This window comes from Ooceraea biroi, chromosome 6 (assembly GCF_003672135.1).
Source record: "Ooceraea biroi isolate clonal line C1 chromosome 6, Obir_v5.4, whole genome shotgun sequence".
Classification (NCBI taxonomy): domain Eukaryota; kingdom Metazoa; phylum Arthropoda; class Insecta; order Hymenoptera; family Formicidae; genus Ooceraea; species Ooceraea biroi.
Genome location: NC_039511.1, coordinates 3,106,715 through 3,125,422, shown reverse-complemented (window position 1 = coordinate 3,125,422; position 18,708 = coordinate 3,106,715). Strand labels below are relative to the sequence as shown.

The window sequence follows — 18,708 nt, the reverse complement described above, 5'->3', positions numbered from 1 at the left end:
TCGCGGCGACCCAATGACGTGAACCTGCAGTTCACGGATCTACGGATAAAAGTTGTGGCACGACAGTGATCACCCTCTCCGATAGGTAAGATGCAGGAGTCCCCCAAGAGTTCGCCCACTCGTCTCAATTATGTGATCGAAGAACGGAAAAGTCGGCGAGCGAGGGTTATTTTTATCGTCGCGCGGTCAGCAGTTCCGAACGATCCGCGCGATCCTTTCGTTCGTCGTCAATATTTGATCTTTAATTTCACGTCGTGCTACGGGCTGAGAAATGATTGGATCGTCGCGCGCGAATTCCTCGATACGTATTTTCCGGAGCGTTCTCCATTGATTCGCGCATCGTTCGCGCATCGAGCAGTCCCGATCTTCTATTTCTGTCGATTGCACGCACCTCGTCGTGGGAAGGAAGCAAAACATTTCCGCGGAACGGTATCGCCCGGTATGCGCTCCAGATCGCTTGGCGGGTTTCGCGCTGACGGCGCGTTAAACTGCGCGCGGAATGTGCACGTGCTTCCCGCAGACTAATTTCCTCGGCGATTACGTTGATTTGGCGCGCACGGCCGAGCCGGACGTGCGAAACGTCGTGACGAAACGTGTGAAAATGTGTGTGTGCTCGGAAAAGAAACAGAAAAATCTGAGACGATTTTCCACTTTCTTGCCATTTGTAAGATTTCTTACAAATAACTTCAGCTATCTTCCAAGCGTGAGGCTCGGCAAGTTCGTACGCGGTAACACGCGCTGATGAACGACGATGTCACGGAGCCACGATGTTTGGTTACGCAAATATCTTCCTTCACACCGCCGCACCCCATTATTGTCATCCCGACGAGCCGCGCTCTACGAAAATATCGACATCGTTTACGTCACCGAGAAACGTCACATCAACGTTCTGTCTTCATCTATAAAGAATCGGTTCTCGCCCGTATCGCCGCGACGTCACGTTTCTTCGGCAAACGGTTCAATCCCGTCGTGGGATTATTTATTGGATAACATTTTATTCCAGCTGGCTGCAGCTCGAGTCGGACGCCGCCAAACGAAATATCGTTTTACTCGTTCGCTCGTAAATAACGAAATCCTGATCGCCACCAGCCAGGTTGCAAGCGAGGAAGGGAGGAAACACGAAGCGGAGACACGAGAGGAAACCCGGAGATTCTCAAAATAAAATTTCCAATGTTGGGATTCCTCGGGAGTTCGCTGGTGAACGCATTCTCGCAGTGTCGCGAAAGTTGCGCAATTAACGCGTAGCTACCCGGTGCATGGCTTCGTCGTGCCGGGCACCGCGATGCGTAATTCTGGCGCGAATCTGGCGGCAAACGAAAGCATATCCAGCTCCTTTTGTTTCTCGTTCGCGCGCGCGATCTCTCTTCATTATGCAGCGGACCGTCCCTGGTCCACGGTATAATTTATTTCTCTCGTTTGTTAAGCAATCCGCACCTCGGCCGCGGCGCGAGGAAGGAAGAAGCTCCGTTTGCGATGCCGCAACAGAGCGCTTTCACGAATGCACAACGAATGCGACAAAGTTTATGCGTTTCCCCCCGCTCATGTGGCACTCCAATTACAACTCCACGTAATGCAGCTGCCAAGGACGTGATAATGGAGTGCTTCAAGAGATGCACATGCGGAGACACGTGCGTGCGGCGCATAATCCTTTGAAATACCGCAATTGCATCTTGAAATACGCCAAGGGCGTGATAATATACGTGCAGCACAAAAAGTACTGTATATACAGCGGTAATGTGCGAGATACACTCTCTGACGACCCTGTGCATCTTGGCTCATTTGCGTTAAAGTATCGCGGACTGAAATAAAATTAAAAACCGACGTGTTGCGAGAGAGTCCTCGGCACGAAGGGTCCTTGATGAAACCACAAAATTCTATTGTTGTTCTGTTGGTATATTTATTTCAATCCCATTGCATATATATGTCACGGTCGAAGCTCTGCGGCCCTAAAACGCTGGCATACGTGGGCGTTCGCCAGCTCTATAAACAATGCCATTGCTTTAGGCGGTGAGCTAAACATGAATTTGCGTAATTACATATTTTGCTACGTTAACATCGGGATGCACCATTGTTCAGCGATCTCCCAAACGTTAATTACGCCCAGTGCGCTTAATTACATCTCTCAAAGGCGAAAGTTACGGTATTTTATCTCCTAAAAATGAAATTTACGATATTTGATCTCTTTTAAAAGTCTCTTTTCTCTCTTTTCTCTTTAATCAAGAAAAATACTGGTGTGCTTCCTAGCAGTCAGAATGAAAATGCCGACATCCGTTGTTCCATTAAGCAAGCACAAAGTTGCCCCGGGTTAACTTTCGCACGGGGAATGTTTTCGCTCGTGGTTAATCTACGTTTTTCCGCCGAATCGCGTGACGTGAAACGATACGTCAAACAGACGCGAGTAATCTCGGTGCGTGCGTGCATCGCGTTCCGCTCCAGTTTCCGCTTCTTTTTTTTTCTGCGCTCGCGCCCGGCCGTGACAGAGGTCTCGCCGTAATCGAAATTCCTCAAACGTAACGCCACGTAATGGAAACGTTGCCAAGGGCGAGCGCGGTGCGCGTTCGCTCTATTCATAGAGCCGGTCCGGCGGTGCATCCCCGTAGCTCCAGATGCATCGGCCGAAGCGTGCTCCCCGAAACGAGCTCTACCACCACAAAAACGAGCGGTGCCGTGCACTTGGCACGTTCGCGACGACCGTGATGGACGTGCGAGCGTCCATCGAGCCGGTTGAATCCGCGTGAACTTGGCATAGAGGCTCTCCCGAGCGGAACTTGGTCCGGTTAGCCGTTCTAGTCGTGTCGCGAGATAGTCGATCGCACCGCAGCCCTTGGAATTGGATTTCTTCATGGGTTTTCTTTCTTACTGTAAACAAGACGTGTGCCAAGGCTTCCACGAGAAACTGCGAGTCCTAAATTCGAAGAATTTGCGGAATCATCGCGTAATGCCGCGATCGTTCAAAAATATGTGGCTGTACATCAAACAGCGAGAAGGAACGGCCTGCAGTGATGGTAGGCGGAAGGTCATCGCGTTGTACATCTCCATCCTCTCCTCTTTGCTTCTCGGCGAAGTCATTGATCTATTTTCGTCCGCGCGTTCGCGAGCCCGCGGGTTTCTAGCGCGAGATCAGTCTCACACGGACGTTGGAGAAGACAGACGGAGATGAGTGAGCTCAAGCTCGAGCTTCGAGACTTCAATCGCCGACATTAGTCACTGATGGTTCATCCGGACTCGCGCAACTAAGAGGGCGACCCAGGGCGACTAATTACGAAATTTGTCGGCGGCGACTAGTCGGCCCGACACTTTCCCGAAATTGCGCGCGCCTGAAACCGCCGGCGACATTAATCACCAATGGGCCGGATCGTCCATCTTAACTGGCGAAGTAAGTATGCAAATAAGCACGCCACGTTGAAGACTAATTGTCAGCGAAGTCTCCTGCGACTCTCGATCGAGCTTGCGCGAGCACGAGCGTGCAATCTTATCTCGTTCGTTCGTTAAGTGGAGGAATTTAGCGTTTCTCACGCGCTGCGCTATTTCGGGGAGTCCGTAAAATCAAGATTGTAATCCGCAGGAGTGGGACTTTTGATTCTACAAGAAGCGTCAATCATCAAAAATCGGACAATCATTTTCGAAGCTCGCTGGTGTCAAATTTTTCGACGATTACGTGAGACACTGCTATCCACTGGAATTTGCTGAAAAATGTCGAATTAATGGAGAAGCGACGAATTTTTTGATACACGTAGGATGTTTCACAGCGCGGTATACCTGTCGCTTCTCCGATCGACGGAGATTGGAATGAAGCGCCAACAGCTTCGAGTCAGTCGATCGGATTTCACTTTTGTGGCGTGCTACATATTGTTGTCGTTATTAGTAGTGTGTCGAAAGAATCGTCGCCTACTCGTCGTGCCTGCGGAATTCCGTTGGCGAGTCTCCAAAACGACGATTAGTGCTACGGACGCGTAAGGTCCGTCGAACGACTCGAATCGTTCTTTAACGCGCGAGCAGCGACGCTGCAAAGTGCTCGTTCCTTTGGGAACTCAAACGGGTAATTTCGCCCCTTTCCCGACTTTCGTCTTTTATGCAATATTCATGACACCCCGCGACTTAATATTTATCGGTAACCTATGGTAACTCATCTCCGCGCTTTCTGGCGTCTCCAATTATTTACGCCGGGCGCCTTTGTGGTGTAAAAGAGCCGTGAATGATGTAGACGGGACGCGCACATTCTCACCAGAATATCAATCGCGCCGCTTTAATTTTGCTTTAATCTCCGACCGACTGTGCGACCGCCGCGCGTGCTCGATCTCGATATTGCGGATGTTTAACCGACTTCAATCTCGAATATGACGTTTGCACGTCGCACGCACCTGCATCTGCAGTTGTCGTAATTGCATCGATCATCGTATCTTCTACTTCCCAATCTCGTTGCAAACGCTATGTTTGGCGGGCGTGTAGCGCTTCATTTTCGCCAACAGTGTCACGGTTCTTATACTACCGCGTCTGTCCAAGCGCACCATTTGATTACGTTCGCCCTCGACCTGCGGGGGGTGTTATTCCTCCCGGGAGCTTAATCTGTGGATTTGTTGTGATGTACTCGATGACGCGTATTATACTACTAAATTGCACTTTAGATATAATGCGACGATCGTGATAATTTCCGTTTGTCATTAAATACTGTTTAAAGGGATGCTGGAGTATGTGCCGAACTTTGCGCGAAAGCGTTATTGTTTAAACGAAACTAAAAAATATCGTTATTTCTACGAAAATCAAGTGATTCTTACTTCGTGTAAAAAATATGTATTCTTTTTTAATTTTATGGTCATACGTTTACAATAATTACTATCTCAAAGTGACCTGATTAAACTTGTAATTATACATCATAAGTTTTCCGTTCCGTGGTGATAAATCCCTGACACTGGAAAGTTAACAGGAAACCACGAGCTGCGACTAGTTTCTCTTCTCGCTGACATATCTACTCGCGATTTTTCACAATCACCTGAAATTAATTGCCACGTTAATTAAACGAGAGCGTGTACATCACTATGACATTAATAAACCTGAGTAGCCCAAGAGTTAATTAACTGCACGTAAGAAAAAAAAACTTAACGAGCCAACGCGAGTTGACGCTTCAAACGATATTCCTTTTATTTTATAATACGATGAAGAGAGAGAGAGAGAGAGAGAAAATACTTAGAGATAGATAATATAAGATGAGCCAATACGTATCAATGCAGAAAATATATACATTAAGAAATAGTGAATACCGATGCTATTATCTCGAAAATCAAACAGCTTCGATAAATATCGAGATTTTTCATAGACGATCGACCATACTCCGATTGGTACTCTCCTTCGTGACTGGAACTAGGACATCCCTCCTGACAGTTGCTGATAATCACATTCGGATAATTACAATTTATATAGATTATATAGTGTTTTGTTATTAACAAAATGTACAATATATATTTCATTGTTTTTATTGCAAGTGATTAATGTATCATTGAATACTTCAAATCTATCGATAATCGTCTGTAACAATCCGTATTGGCATCATCCTTTATACGCGAAATCGTTTCTTTATAAAATACTCATACGTTTGAAAAATCGAGAGAGTTTATAGTACGGACACAGTAGTAAAAGAAAAAATATTCGATGTATACCGTTAACGTTAAAAAACATTCGAGTATCAATCGACGGACGATATATATCGGAATGGCTATCTCGCGCAGCGACCTGGAGCCTTCGGAATGATTAATCCGTAGCGGCACAAAGCGAATTTTTGAGAACTCCTTGCTGCCTTTGGCGGATCGGAAATGTATCAACTTCTGAAAATCCACAACGTAAAACCGACAGTCGCTGGTCGATAACGACAGCCCGCAAAACGCTCGAAGCCCTTTGTTGTCCACTCACGCCTCGATATGTCCAGCTTCGGTCGGTTCTGCGAAATCGACATATTCTTTTTCGCGATGTCACGATGGCATCGCCGCGCATATGTCAAACTATCACAACGGCGGACAGATTTCCGGCGACTGCCAGTCAGTGGAACGTCCGTTATCGGCCGAAGACAGAAACGTACGTAATTTGAAAATCTCTCTGGCGATTCCGTGCGAGCGCCTACGACAGATTTTAGAGACCGTGGTTTCTCTCTGATTACTCAAACGCCTACTTGACGAATAAATAATTCCGATGATTAATATCGATAACAGACTTACTCTGTTATTAACACCGACAATGGAAGCCTGGGATAGAAAATGTACTTGATGCCGATAGTAATAAGCGATTTGATCCTACTGGCTCATGTCAGCGCTAAACTTTTAATTAGTTCGTGACTGTGGGAGATTATAAAATTATCCAAATATCATCTAAAGCCGAGCGAGCAAACGTACTCGCCTCTGTATCTACCGGCATCGCCTTCGATCAGCGAATGACTCGGAGGGGATTAAAGTCTATCTACTCTTACTCGCGCGCAAACGAGCAGTTCTGCCAGAATGAAGAAGGCGGATACGCCATTCCGATCATCAATCGAGAAACGAGGGGATAACTATGTTCGCCCTAGAAGCGGAGGTCCGTTTCGAAATACCTGGACGAGTTCGCGGACGCGACGCGACGGGATTTTTCTCTGAGCGAGCGCGTTTCTCCGTCCGCAAGGATCTTCGCGTGGGATCGGACCAGCCGCGTTCCGGTGACCGATGCATACACGCTACGGTTCTGACCGGTGCCGAACTTTTTTTTCTGTTGCAGAGCCGAAGAAGGAAAAGACTGAACAGAGTGCGAATGGCGCGATATCGCCGAGCGGTGGCGAGCCGCAGGCCGCCAATCTCGGCTCGGCCACGACCGGCCCGGCGGCGCCGGTCACGGGCCCGGTCCCGGATCACGGGGACCAGCAAAAGCCGAACAGGCCGAACACCCTCGACGCCAGGGTGGTAGCTAGGAGGCTGATCTTGTTCGACAGTGAGTACCACACGGAGTGTCGGCCTGCGTTTGCTACTCACGCGTATCGATCGTCGTCGCTCAGAGAAAAGTTCCGATGGTATCGACCAGTATCGCTTGGGAAAGCGTACGTCTCGCACCGAAACCGTCGAAAACCAGAACGCGAAGCGATTTCACGGTGAAGTACCGATATCGATAACGTCGCTGGAGGCTTGGTGGACGGAAGGGAGGGAGGGAGGAAATAAGGAGATATAAATTTACATTTTACGAGATTAGACGCGCCTTCTAAGGAGGAAGACACCAGACGCGTTTCTTTTGGAAGGAATAATGCTAGTACGTCTCAGCAGCCACTCAGGACGAGGATATTCTTCTTCTTGCAAGTGCTTGCAGACGTTGCCACATCGTGAGATAATTAGTAGAGTTTCAGAGTATCTGATATGGTAGTCACATTCGTTAAGTTATGCCTGCTGTCTGTAACGCGGGTTTGCGGATTCGTAATCATCTTAAAAACTTCTAGCGCGCAAAAACTTCCGCAGCTGCGTACAAAAGATCCGAGTGCATCGGCCGGCGCAAACTTGGATTTATATCCGCTATCGCTATGCAGCTTCAAGAAACTTTGGAATAAGAGTATTCTCTCTGTAGTTTGAGTCATCACTTTGTAAGCAATAATAGTATCCTTTTATTCTCGTGCCCGGCGAAGAGCGATGAAGAGTTGCCACGAATTCGCGCTTCGTGAATGCAATTATCATCGGGTGTACATGAGCGCAGAAAGTTTCGTTATTGGATTTAGTTGGCCCTTTGACGGCGCACGGCGTTATTTATCTCGGGCCGCAGTCTGCGAGATTTTTAATAACATTTATTCGAGGTTGGCTGCGATAAAGTGAACTTAAGTGTACTCGAGAGAGGAGTCATTAGGTGTCTCTCTGAACGCCGAATTATCTATCGGATCAGCTGCGATCAAATTGGCTGCATGTAAGGTGTAAAAAATTGTTCGGCTATTGCATTTTACATCACACGGAGACGAGTGGCCACATATTGAAATTTCCAATGTAACGAACAAAAATTGTATTTCATTTGATTTACGGTACGCGCGCAATTTTCCGAGGGAATCGATGTGATATCTTGACCAACGTTTCAGCGCAATATTCACATTGTTTTACCTCTGCATTTTTGTAAAGAAGAAATCAGAAGAACCGAATCCCGAAAGAGATTTTCATGAGAAATTAGGAAGTTACCATCGACGTCGCTTTCCTAATTCTCGGATGAAAGCTAAGAATAACGTCACTTATATAAACAATTTTGAGATCGATTGGCCTGATACTTTGTGCGCTGCGTAAACGTGCGTGCGATAAGATGAACCATGCATGCGTGGTTCAGAATTCTCTGAGCGAGCAGGATGAGCGTGTACGATAAATCTCCGAGCAAGTTGGGAGCAAATATGTTGAAATATGTGCTCGTGATCAAGCGCGGCTGGACCGTCCCCAGGGAGAATGCGTGGTAGCTAAAGTATCTCGGCCGGTACCGCCTGGAACTTCGCCCTTTTGTGTCAGAATTTAGGTGCGCGACGTTATCAAATGGCCAACGCGAGCGAGCATCCACGCGCGCTTCTGCGCGAGTTATTTAGCATTCCAGCCGATAGCTGTGCAACGACCGGGCTTGTTATTCATGAAAAAACATCCTAGCCTTTATACCTCCTTTATCCGCAGCAAATGTAATTTCGAAAAGAACACCTCGCAGCTGTATGCTGCAAAAAGCGGCAAAATTAAAAATTCCGCTCGGTGTTCTTTTCTCTGTCTCTTTCCTACCTTACCCGCTGCCGTTGCGTACGGCAACGGGATTTAATAATAAACAAATTCGTCGAAGCCGTGAACGACGTTTCGCAAGACACGAGCCCGGCACGGCTACGCAACTGCGACGAGCGCTGCGGCTTCCGCTCGTTTGCCAAGATATTGTTGCTTCTGCATTGCGCGATGAATCACGTTTCTCGAAACAACTGGCTTCAGAACGCAGAACTTCGTCGGACGGAGGCGTTCTTCTTTCGGTCATACTCTTTCTGGCTTGAATCTCTCCGAAATAATTGACGTAGCGTCGGTTTTAATATCGCAAAACACACGCGATTCACCCCGACTATTCTGTATTCTCAACCGTGCGTTTCTTTCTGCTTCCAGTGGACAAGGGGGTGCTGGATCAGAGTGCCGACAATCAGCAGGTGATCGAGAGGTGTTACCCGTTACCATCTCAGAATACCACCCTGATGTTGTCGGAACTCCCAGAACCGCCGATTCCATTAAGTGAAATCGGCCCGATTCCACCCCCGCCGATGTTCAGCTCTCCGAGTCCCACCCTGCTGACGAGGCAACGGCAAATCCCGCTCTCGGATTGCGAGGATGAGGGTAAGTGTATCCGTAATGAAGAGTTAATGTCAGTCGGTGGATGAGCTTCTGATTGGAGCAATTAATCACGCACGGTGTGATTAATTGCTCCGAAAAAAATTAATTAGGAACTCAGTCGTTTATCGGAATTATCTTTGTTATCGATGAACTCCACGATTGCTGGATGATATGACGTTTCATGTGAATAATACATTTGTTTCTATAATCGAAATTATTTTGATCTTCAGTAACGCGATATCATGATAGTTATAAAATTACCACCGATATAATGGCACATATTATCATGGAATTATTTAGTGCTGTTTATCTCATTACCGGGGATTTCATTTCGTCGTAAATTACCGGGCTGCACTAATTGACGACCGCAATTTCGTGTCGCATCGACGCACCCACGTCTATGCGATGCGTGTCCAGTTATTAACTATCGATTGTTATGATTGTGTCCCCGAATATGCATAAATTAACCCCCGTGTGTATCCTGCCGCGTAATTAGAATCTGAAAAAGCAATTGGCATATCTCCACACGTTTACACAATATACGTCATGTGTTCATTGTATGTTTTTATACTTTTATTTTTATTACGCGTCAAGCATTGAATTTTGTCTCTTATTTTTCCGAATGTCCATGAAACGACGAGACGATTGTTTAATTTTGCGAAGAAATTCAAGTATTTGCGTGTAACTTAAATGTGAAACAGGAGAATATGATGCTTACATCAATCTTCTTGTGTTTTGAACACCGTGATTACACGTTTTTTGTCATTGTCATTCTCAGTAGATGAAGATGACGTCGACGTGGAGGAGGAGGACGACAACATGTACGTCTTCAGGGTGTCGCAGCCGGACCCGTCGATCGACACGTCCCGTGTCGAGGAGATACCGGCAAAGGAGCCCAAGTTCCACGCCGTACCTCTGAAGAGCGTCCTGAAGAAACGGGGTTCCGGAAGCGGACCCGGCACGCCACAGAACACGCCGACACAGGAGAACAGGCCGTTGACGCTTCGCCAGGAGCTCCATGCCTCGTTCAAGTTAGTCGTCTCCTCTCATAATTTGCTTTATAGATTGCTCGGGTATATCCGAAGCGTTCGGGAGAGGAAACCCGATTCTTTTGTTTCTTTTTATTTGTCGAAATTATTTTGATACGTTGATTCGAAGTGTATATGTTAATTAATTGTAGACATGTCTTCTGCATGTAAAAAAGAAAGTTGTTTCTGATTTTGATCAAATATTTGGACGCAATCGCCTCTTTTATCTTGATGATAAGAATAACGTTTATTGATTGAAAGGCGTTAGATGTTTCGAAATAAATCTTCAGATATCACTGAGCGCGGAATCGTTGTGATCGCTTTGAACCAACGTAGAAGCGTCGGGATGGTTTCAACGGTAATCAGGCATCAGAAGCACGAAACGGAAATGAGAAGCATCCGTGGATTCCTCTCGAATGCTTCGCATTGAAACCCGAAACTCGAAACTCGCCGTAAGAATCGGGCGCTCTTCTGGTGTCGCCCGGCGCGAATTCGCCGAGAGACGATCCGCTTTCTACACCGGCCCTTCTTTAATTAAAAATCGCCTCCGTGTTCGCACAAAGCCCTCGCGGCTCCTGTTGTTTGACATCGAAAGCTTCGGCAAGCATCCACGGTCGCGTCTGCGAGCGGGTTTTCAGTACCTCGCTATTGTTGCGATCATAATGAAAAGAGTAAAAAGCGGACGTCGAAGAGCCCTAATTTGTTCCGAACGCAGTCCTTTAATTCCCGTCTCGCTGCTTTTAGTAGTTCTTGCATCTCGCGCATCGTATGCCTGGAGTACGATCTCCCAGACGTCGACCTACATTGCACCTGGATGGCGGTCGTAATCGACGAAAAAATTTCATTCACCAACCAGCCGATTCTTCAAGATATCTCGCGTACTCTTTGAAACTCCTTCGTTTTCGCGAAATTCGAACATACGAGACGGGAATTGAAGGGAAACGTCCCGGGCGACGAGTATTCATGGAATGTATCTCGTGCACCCGTCATTTAACATGTCAGTCACTAGTAAAGCATCGTATTTCTCTTATGCTTAACCAGAAGGCCACCGTTGAGGCCTAGGATGAGAATATGGTAATTGGGCATTGGTCTAACTAAGCATGTTTGCGAACCGATTGGTATATACATATATATAAATCTAGATACATGTATATATGTATTATATATTATACATTGTCTCTTTTTCTTTACGTCTTTCCTGGCCGAACGCGCGCACGCAAGAGAGAGCCCAAAAATGTTTCATCTCTCTCGGTGACTCGGTTCGCGATCACGCGAGCATGATACAGTACAACGTCCGAACGTTTTAAGCATGAGAAAACCTCAGGGAAACCCATGAAAGATCTCTGGTCTGAGTCGCTTGTCACGCCGAACCGTTCGATCACGTGTGACGACACCACGCAAGCCGAATATCGCGTGGGCCAGCCAAGTTGCGGGTTATTTTCTCGTTTCTCCGTGTGATCGATCGATCCCGCGGGTCGCATCATCCGTCATTCGTCGACGACATTGCTCGCGAAGCGACTCGCAATTTGTGCAGGTCGGATAATTGCGAGGAGATGTTAATTAACGCTGAATGCGCCGCGCCGTTCTATTCATATGCGTGAGTATGTGTCTCCCTCCTTGGATCTCCCGTGTATTTTTATCTTTGATATTGATTACGTATTTTTGATATGTCACTTGTACATCCCCGTTAATTCTTTCATATGAAAGCATGAGGCCTTTTTATATAAACATTGGTAATTGTAAAATTATTTCTGTGGCGCATTTCACCTTTGAGTACCGTGGTTTGATCAATGCGGATGGATATCTATTTACAGAGCCTTGCGTTAATTAACTTATAATTATCCTAATGGATATTTTACTCTTCTTCGTAATTGCTTCTGTGTCGTGCTGTGATTTTTATGGAGAGACGAACGGGATTTCACGAGCGAAATGGGAATGAGGTGTTGTCGTGTGTTTTTAATAATTAAACAAGTCTCATGTAATTAGCTGTGAAAGCCATTCTTGTTTGCGAAGCGATTCAAAAGACCTGCTAAAGCTAAAGCGTGCCTTTCTCTAATATAGAATCAAAATATTTCAAGCACGTTATTAGGAGGAACGACGGTATTGCCGATGTTCCTATTCGTGTCACATTGTCGCAGCTTTGACGCTTTGAGCCGGCTTCTCGTAAGCGATAAACACGCTTTGAAGGTATTTGGCCTAAGGCATCTCGCTTCTAACGTTTCACGCACCGCTCGAGAAGTAGGAAGTCCAGAATTTAGTGAAATTTAAACATTAGATAAAGCTTTTTAGTGGAAAAGTAACGACAAATTATTATTGGCACGGACTGTGATGTGTTTGGATTTCTAAATGTTCTCGGGAAATTTTTGATGTTTTGATTTCATGATCGAAAGATTGTGAGTCTCAAGAAATTTTGGAAATTGCTACTACAAATATTATCGGAGAGATATTTTCGTGATAAAACACCGAGGCGACGAAGGAGAGGCCTTGACTTGTCAAAATTGCATACGCAGTCAAGAACAGTGCTCGCGTTAAATATTTGCGAAATATTTACAATTTCTTGCGCGAAATTTTCTTCATCGTCAAGAACGAACTTGCCACGATGTGATATGATTTTCGAAGTTTAAATTAAGTAATTAAATTCAAAGATTACAAAGAATTCTCGCGCGGCAAGCGCACAGCGCACTCGTATGAAGGAACCTGGTCCGATTCGTGCACGTTGAACACCGACTCGTATTAATTTTCACAATTGGCACGCTCACGTTATCACTTTTTCTTCTCATTGCCTCTCTTTGTCCACTTGTGTATCCGAAACTTTTTCCAGCAAATTTTCCGACGACATGGACTGCGTATAACGTAACATTAGCAGCAGCAACTTAACACAATCGCGAACAATAAAGTTCGCGCACACGGTATTCAACGTGTCGAATGGCAACAGCTGGGACTTGAGGGAGTGAAAATCTGCGCGCGAGGATTTGTCGCGGGGATTTCACATGGCGCGCCCCGCTGTTTCCCATCTCGTGTCGCACCCACTATGCATCTCTCTACCTCGCCTCTCTTCTTCCTCCGGTCCTCGCCCCGGCATATATACCCCCATACAAGCATCACGTTCTCTCGTAGCACCGTAGAGTAGAACATTGGTTCACGTAGCGTCAGTCTGCGGGAACGCAGCCCTGGTACCCGAATTAACGATCGGAACGCACCGTTCCTCGTTCTTTCAGCAGTCGACCAGTCAGATTTGGCCTCGCTCTGCCCTGCACGCTCGAGAACAAGGAGAACGCGAGGCCGTACGTCATCAGGGAGGACGCGGACGGCGATTCCGGCGACGGGCAGGTGCTCTACAGGGACGACTACGATGACGAGAAGAGTGAGTTTGCCAGATCAGATTTATTGAATTTCAAATCTGCGACATTTTCCGCGCGCGTTTTCTCGCAAATTGCGGGATCCCCGCGACTTGACTTTTTCCCCGGATGTATTCAGCGACGGTCTCGATGAACCGGAAGACGCGAGGGAAAATGTTATTCCGTTCCCTCGGATCTCGACGGGTTGCTCCGCCACGCTGCCTGCACTACTCGGAGTGCGCGCTCTCGCATCTCGACGAGAATCAATCATTTTCTCTTTTTCCTCCCGTGAAAATAAATATATGCCGTGGCTCCCAAGAGACCGCATTAAAATTCCGCCGCTGGCGGACGCTTAAATCGCGTGTGCGTCGCGATAAAAATGCACGGTCACGGATGCAGCTGCAGCGCGAGCGAGGGCACGGGCTACGGTCCATGTTTATTTCACGCCCTCTCGGTCTCGCAATTTTCCGCCGAGATATGAGGTTTCAAACTCGCCCGACGTGCTCGGTGAATGGACTTCCGAATGAATTCACAAATAGTCCGGCGCCGCGTACTCGCGATAACGTTTATTGCGCACTCACCCCCTCGCGAAGGGAGGCAGCGCTAGTTGGGACCGCTCTAAATCTCGAGGATATAGTTAGCAAAAAGGCCGAGTCCTCTGTCGGCCACAGGTGTCGGGGAAACTTTGCTCTGCGCGGGGATAAAAACACGGGTAGTTCGGGGAACTTGGTGGCGGAGCGTCAGATATTTGCGCGAAGATCCGGGAAAATTCAAAGTGATGGGAACTTGGACGTGCCAGCACCAGGTAATTAAGACAAAAGAGTCGAAAGCTCGTTCTCTCGCGTTTAAGAGCTTATCGCGAGCCAATTCAGCATTCACACACACAACCGCACTGAGCGCAAATTTCCGTATAGAAAGTGATGGCTAAGCGACTCGTATGTTAAGCTCAAGTCCCTCATTAAACAAGTTTTTATACATGTGCTTCATATTATTCATAAAAGTTTGCAGTAATCCCTCCTAGCGCGAGCACTCACTGATTAAACGCCCGCGGGAATTTCGCGTCAATTTTCCGAGCGAGCAACATCCGCGCGATTACCCAACGCCCGAAGCAGCCTTCAACAACCGTACTAATTATACTCGCGCCGGGTCGCGCGTACGTGTTCGCGGTTTCGAGTGTCTGCGTGCGAGTGAGTAGACACTTAGGAGGTTTATATTAATCCCCGAAGAAAGCTGGCAAGTCGCTCAGTGTGCCCGCAGTCGTTCTTCAGAGCGGATTTATCGCGCGTCTTCTCGTCTACCGAATTGCCATCAAGTTCGCGCGTGGGTGGATGATCGCCGAATTACTCTCGCGAGTCGGATCGATCCGCGGAAATTTACGCGTCCGCTCCGCAAACTCACCCCCGTGGGAGAGCGCTCGCGCGACGAGCACTACGTTAATCCCTAAAATACGCATTCGCCAATTCGCACGACGCAGAATGACCGGTGCAGCAGCCAACGGTAATTAATTATCGCGACCGAGCGCGTTAATTCCAATCTCGAACTGAGTGGCGAACACGCTCAGCGCGCTTTTTCGCCCGAATTCGCATCCGCGCGCCGACAGCGATGACACGATGCTGTCAATATGGACCACGTCGACGTTGTCGATCGTCCGCGCCTCGATCGAGCCCGCCGAACACGCCCCGTCGCTGCGTCGCAGTTTCAGCTGCTCGCCGATCGAGGGTAATTAGTGACCGGTGACGTGCGATCGGATGCAAATTTAATTAACGCCGACGCGCGCGATTTAATGGACGTTCGCGCGCGGAACTTACTGCCGATTTTGCATCTTAATCTGCGTCCGATTATCCCGAATATGTGAAATGTGATTAATTTAAATTCGCAATAATCAACGCGGAATAATTAATTCTGTAAAAAATATAAAACGTATCATTTATATCAGTAATAATGTCGGTAAAGATAGAACGGCGGCTTTTGACGTGTTAAATGCAGATTCGACACCTTCTGTCTCAACAGGCCGTTTGGCAGCGAAGATCGCGCGCAAAGAATCGCTTTCGCTGAAACTCGCCCTCAGACCGGACAGACAGGAGCTCATCAACCGGAACATCCTTCAACTGCAGACGGATAATGAAAGGCAGGAGACGAAGGAGGCAATTGGTGCCAAGCTCATCAGGTACGGAAATTGTCTGATCGTACATCAAGTCTCTTCTACGTAATCGCGTCCGCGAGATAAAGGGATTTGGTCACACTCACCCACATACACACTTACATAGACACTTTGTCTTTATTTTCATGACAAAATATATGTTTCGAATATCATATGTTATATCATCTTACAATTTTGTGAAATGTATGTTTCTTTTTACGATAGATAAATAGATAATATTTATTACTACTTCAGATACAATCCAATAAGCAGAGATTTGGTTTACACATAGCCTTAACACACTCATACTTTCCTCACACACGTATTTATTCCCTTACTTTTCTTTCTGTCTTCCCGTTCTAATATCTTTATCGCAAACCAAACATTATATACTTTTTTCCTTCCATCTCTCTTCGTTTCTATTTTATTTATATCTATATTAAATCTATCTTCCTTCTTTCTCCGCATCTCTATCCTTTTTTTTCCTCACTATTCTTCCTCCTCTTCATTATTATTATCATCTCCCATCTATTTCTATTTACTTTTCTCTTTTCTTTGCCTCTTCTTCACCTGTTTCTTCCCTTGATCGTTCTACTCATCGACATATGGTACTGGACGGAGCATATGGTAAAATTTCTTTGATCTTTCGTGTTAAGAAACCTAGAAAGAGAGAAGTAGATTTTTGGGACAGGGATCTCTCTTTCTAGTCTCTTCTCATTAGTTAAATTTTGTCTAAGCAGAAAGGGAACAGTACCGTATTCTTATAAGTTGGGACATCCTTAAAATGTATTTATAAGTGTGTAACGTATATGAACGTGGCGATATTATTATATAAATAATTAATAATATTGGTTTTTGCCTGTTTATTGTGCAAAACAAATTAGACACAGATGGATCAATGCAATTTTTAAGTGCCTCATGGCCCCATGGCTCCTTGCCGCTACCTGAACACCGTTTTGTCTCTTTCTAGACCTCATCAATACGGTTTCGTTCTATGCTCCGTCCATGCTTTGTCCAGTATATGTCATTATACTCTCCAGTTTAGTTTGTCTACACCACGTGCTGCTATAACCTTGCTTTTCGTCTCTTACCTATTTCGCCTCTTACCTAAACTCTATTTTATCTCTTCAAATCCTTCTATCCGGGTTTTCCCTTTACTCTCACTACTTCTCCCTTTTGTCTTCTCTCTTCCCTCTAATACCTTAGCTAGATCTATGCTTTTCCCTCTGCAAATAGATCTAAAATATCCTCATTCACAAATCAAACTCACGCATCCACGCTACTTAACCAAGTCCTGTTTCCTCTTATGATAAATCGTAAAATAAGATATTAATTGATTGAAATTAGAAAACAATGTTAAAAATCGAGGTTTTTTATTCTTATCTTTATGTTTATTTAGTTTTTTCTCTGCTAAATTTATTGTTTTGGATATGTTATGTGACAATAGAAGAAGAAGGGAAAAGAAAAAGGAAGAAGTTCAATAGGTAAATATATTAATTTCGGAAGAATCCGGTTTTCTTTTCATTAACACCGGTTCACGACCGACTCATGGAGCCCGTCTGAAAGCGAGCTTGAAATAACAGCTGTCTCTCGAAAAGATTACGCGCGGATAATGGGACGAGGTGTCGGAGCCGCGGTGAATCACTTGTTTGCGCAAGATAGATGCTTAGCGCCCTCGGATTTTTCTTTCCTTCTTCTCTCGACCTATCTCGCCCACCTCTCGAAAGAAGATTAAAGTGGCCAATGAACTTGCACTGATTCACGTACCATTCTCATTCCAGGCGGCTAAGCATGCGGCCAACCCAGGAGGAACTCGAGGAAAGGAACATTTTAAAAAGTAAGTTCTCTCCGCCGATTCGCCTCAATTGCGAGCGACGAGGATCCCGAGAGATCGATACCGTAGACCATCTTAAAGCTAAATTCAGAAAATAAGAACGTTTGATCTCGTGAAAAATTGTGTATCGAGTGCTCTCGAATTAGAAGAAACAACGCTCTCCTTTTCAGAGCAAAGCCCGGCCGAGGAGAAGAAGCAAAAGGAAGAGAAGAAGCGCTACCTCCTGCGGAAGCTGAGTTTTCGACCGACCGTTGAAGAGCTCAAGGAGAAAAAGGTAATTGCAATGAAAAAGAGAGAAAGCTCCTTTGCGAAGTAGCGCGGATTTCTGTTGCATCATACGTATTACTCGGCGTACACGTACCGGCTATGTCGAAAGATGTATCGTCGAGTTTAAGTTCAGTCAATATTTCATCGTGCGTCACTAAACCGAAGTGCTATTTTCTGATAAGGTCATAACGGACTGATAAAGCGATTAAAGACCAGGAGCGATATACTACTTCTGTCTTCGTTTTACAGATTATCAGGTTCAACGACTATATCGAGGTAACGCAAGCTCACGATTACGACAGGAGAGCCGACAAGCCCTGGACGCGGTTGACTCCGAAGGACAAGGCTGCCATTAGGAAGGAGCTGAACGAGTTTAAAAGCTCGGAGATGGCCGTTCACGAGGAAAGCCGACACCTCACCAGGTACCCGACACTCTACGAATTTATAGCGAAACCCTTTAAATTAAAAACCCGCAGATCCATTTGCGAAGAGCTTTAGAAAGCGTAGTCCGCAAATCAGCGTTCACTGAAATGCTCCGCTGAAATTCTAGGAAAATTTAATCCGAAGCACGTGTAAAGAAACCGTCTCAATTTACCAGAAATGAAACCGAAATACGATAAATCTTTATAATGTGACGCAAATCTTTCGAAAATGAATCGAACAGAGACTTTGTTATCCAGTGCAATTAATTACTCAGTCTCGTATAATTAACAAACAGCTGTTAATTCCCAATACGCTTGACTTTATCGCGAGTCTTCGTGATTATTAACAGCCTTCTCTGTTTTCG

General features: G+C 46.1%; 1 protein-coding gene across 15 annotated transcripts in view; it reads left to right on the top strand.

The window, feature by feature from the left end:
• The window catches only part of LOC105284085 (phosphatase and actin regulator 4B), a 227,287-nt gene that overhangs the window by 201,534 nt on the left and 7,045 nt on the right, over nt 1-18,708 (top strand). For 9 of the 15 annotated variants that reach the window (XM_026970287.1, XM_026970289.1, XM_026970286.1 and 6 more), the window contains 9 exons: nt 6,736-6,945; nt 9,093-9,317; nt 10,093-10,345; nt 11,384-11,416; nt 13,561-13,706; nt 15,667-15,847; nt 17,602-17,657; nt 17,825-17,928; nt 18,171-18,343. In XM_026970287.1, coding sequence (XP_026826088.1) covers nt 6,736-6,945; nt 9,093-9,317; nt 10,093-10,345; nt 11,384-11,416; nt 13,561-13,706; nt 15,667-15,847; nt 17,602-17,657; nt 17,825-17,928; nt 18,171-18,343 — 1,381 coding nt within the window. The remainder of the gene's footprint in view (nt 1-6,735; nt 6,946-9,092; nt 9,318-10,092; nt 10,346-11,383; nt 11,417-13,560; nt 13,707-15,666; nt 15,848-17,601; nt 17,658-17,824; nt 17,929-18,170; nt 18,344-18,708) is intronic. The other 6 variants (XM_026970280.1, XM_026970282.1, XM_026970281.1 and 3 more) reach the window with 6 other exon arrangements.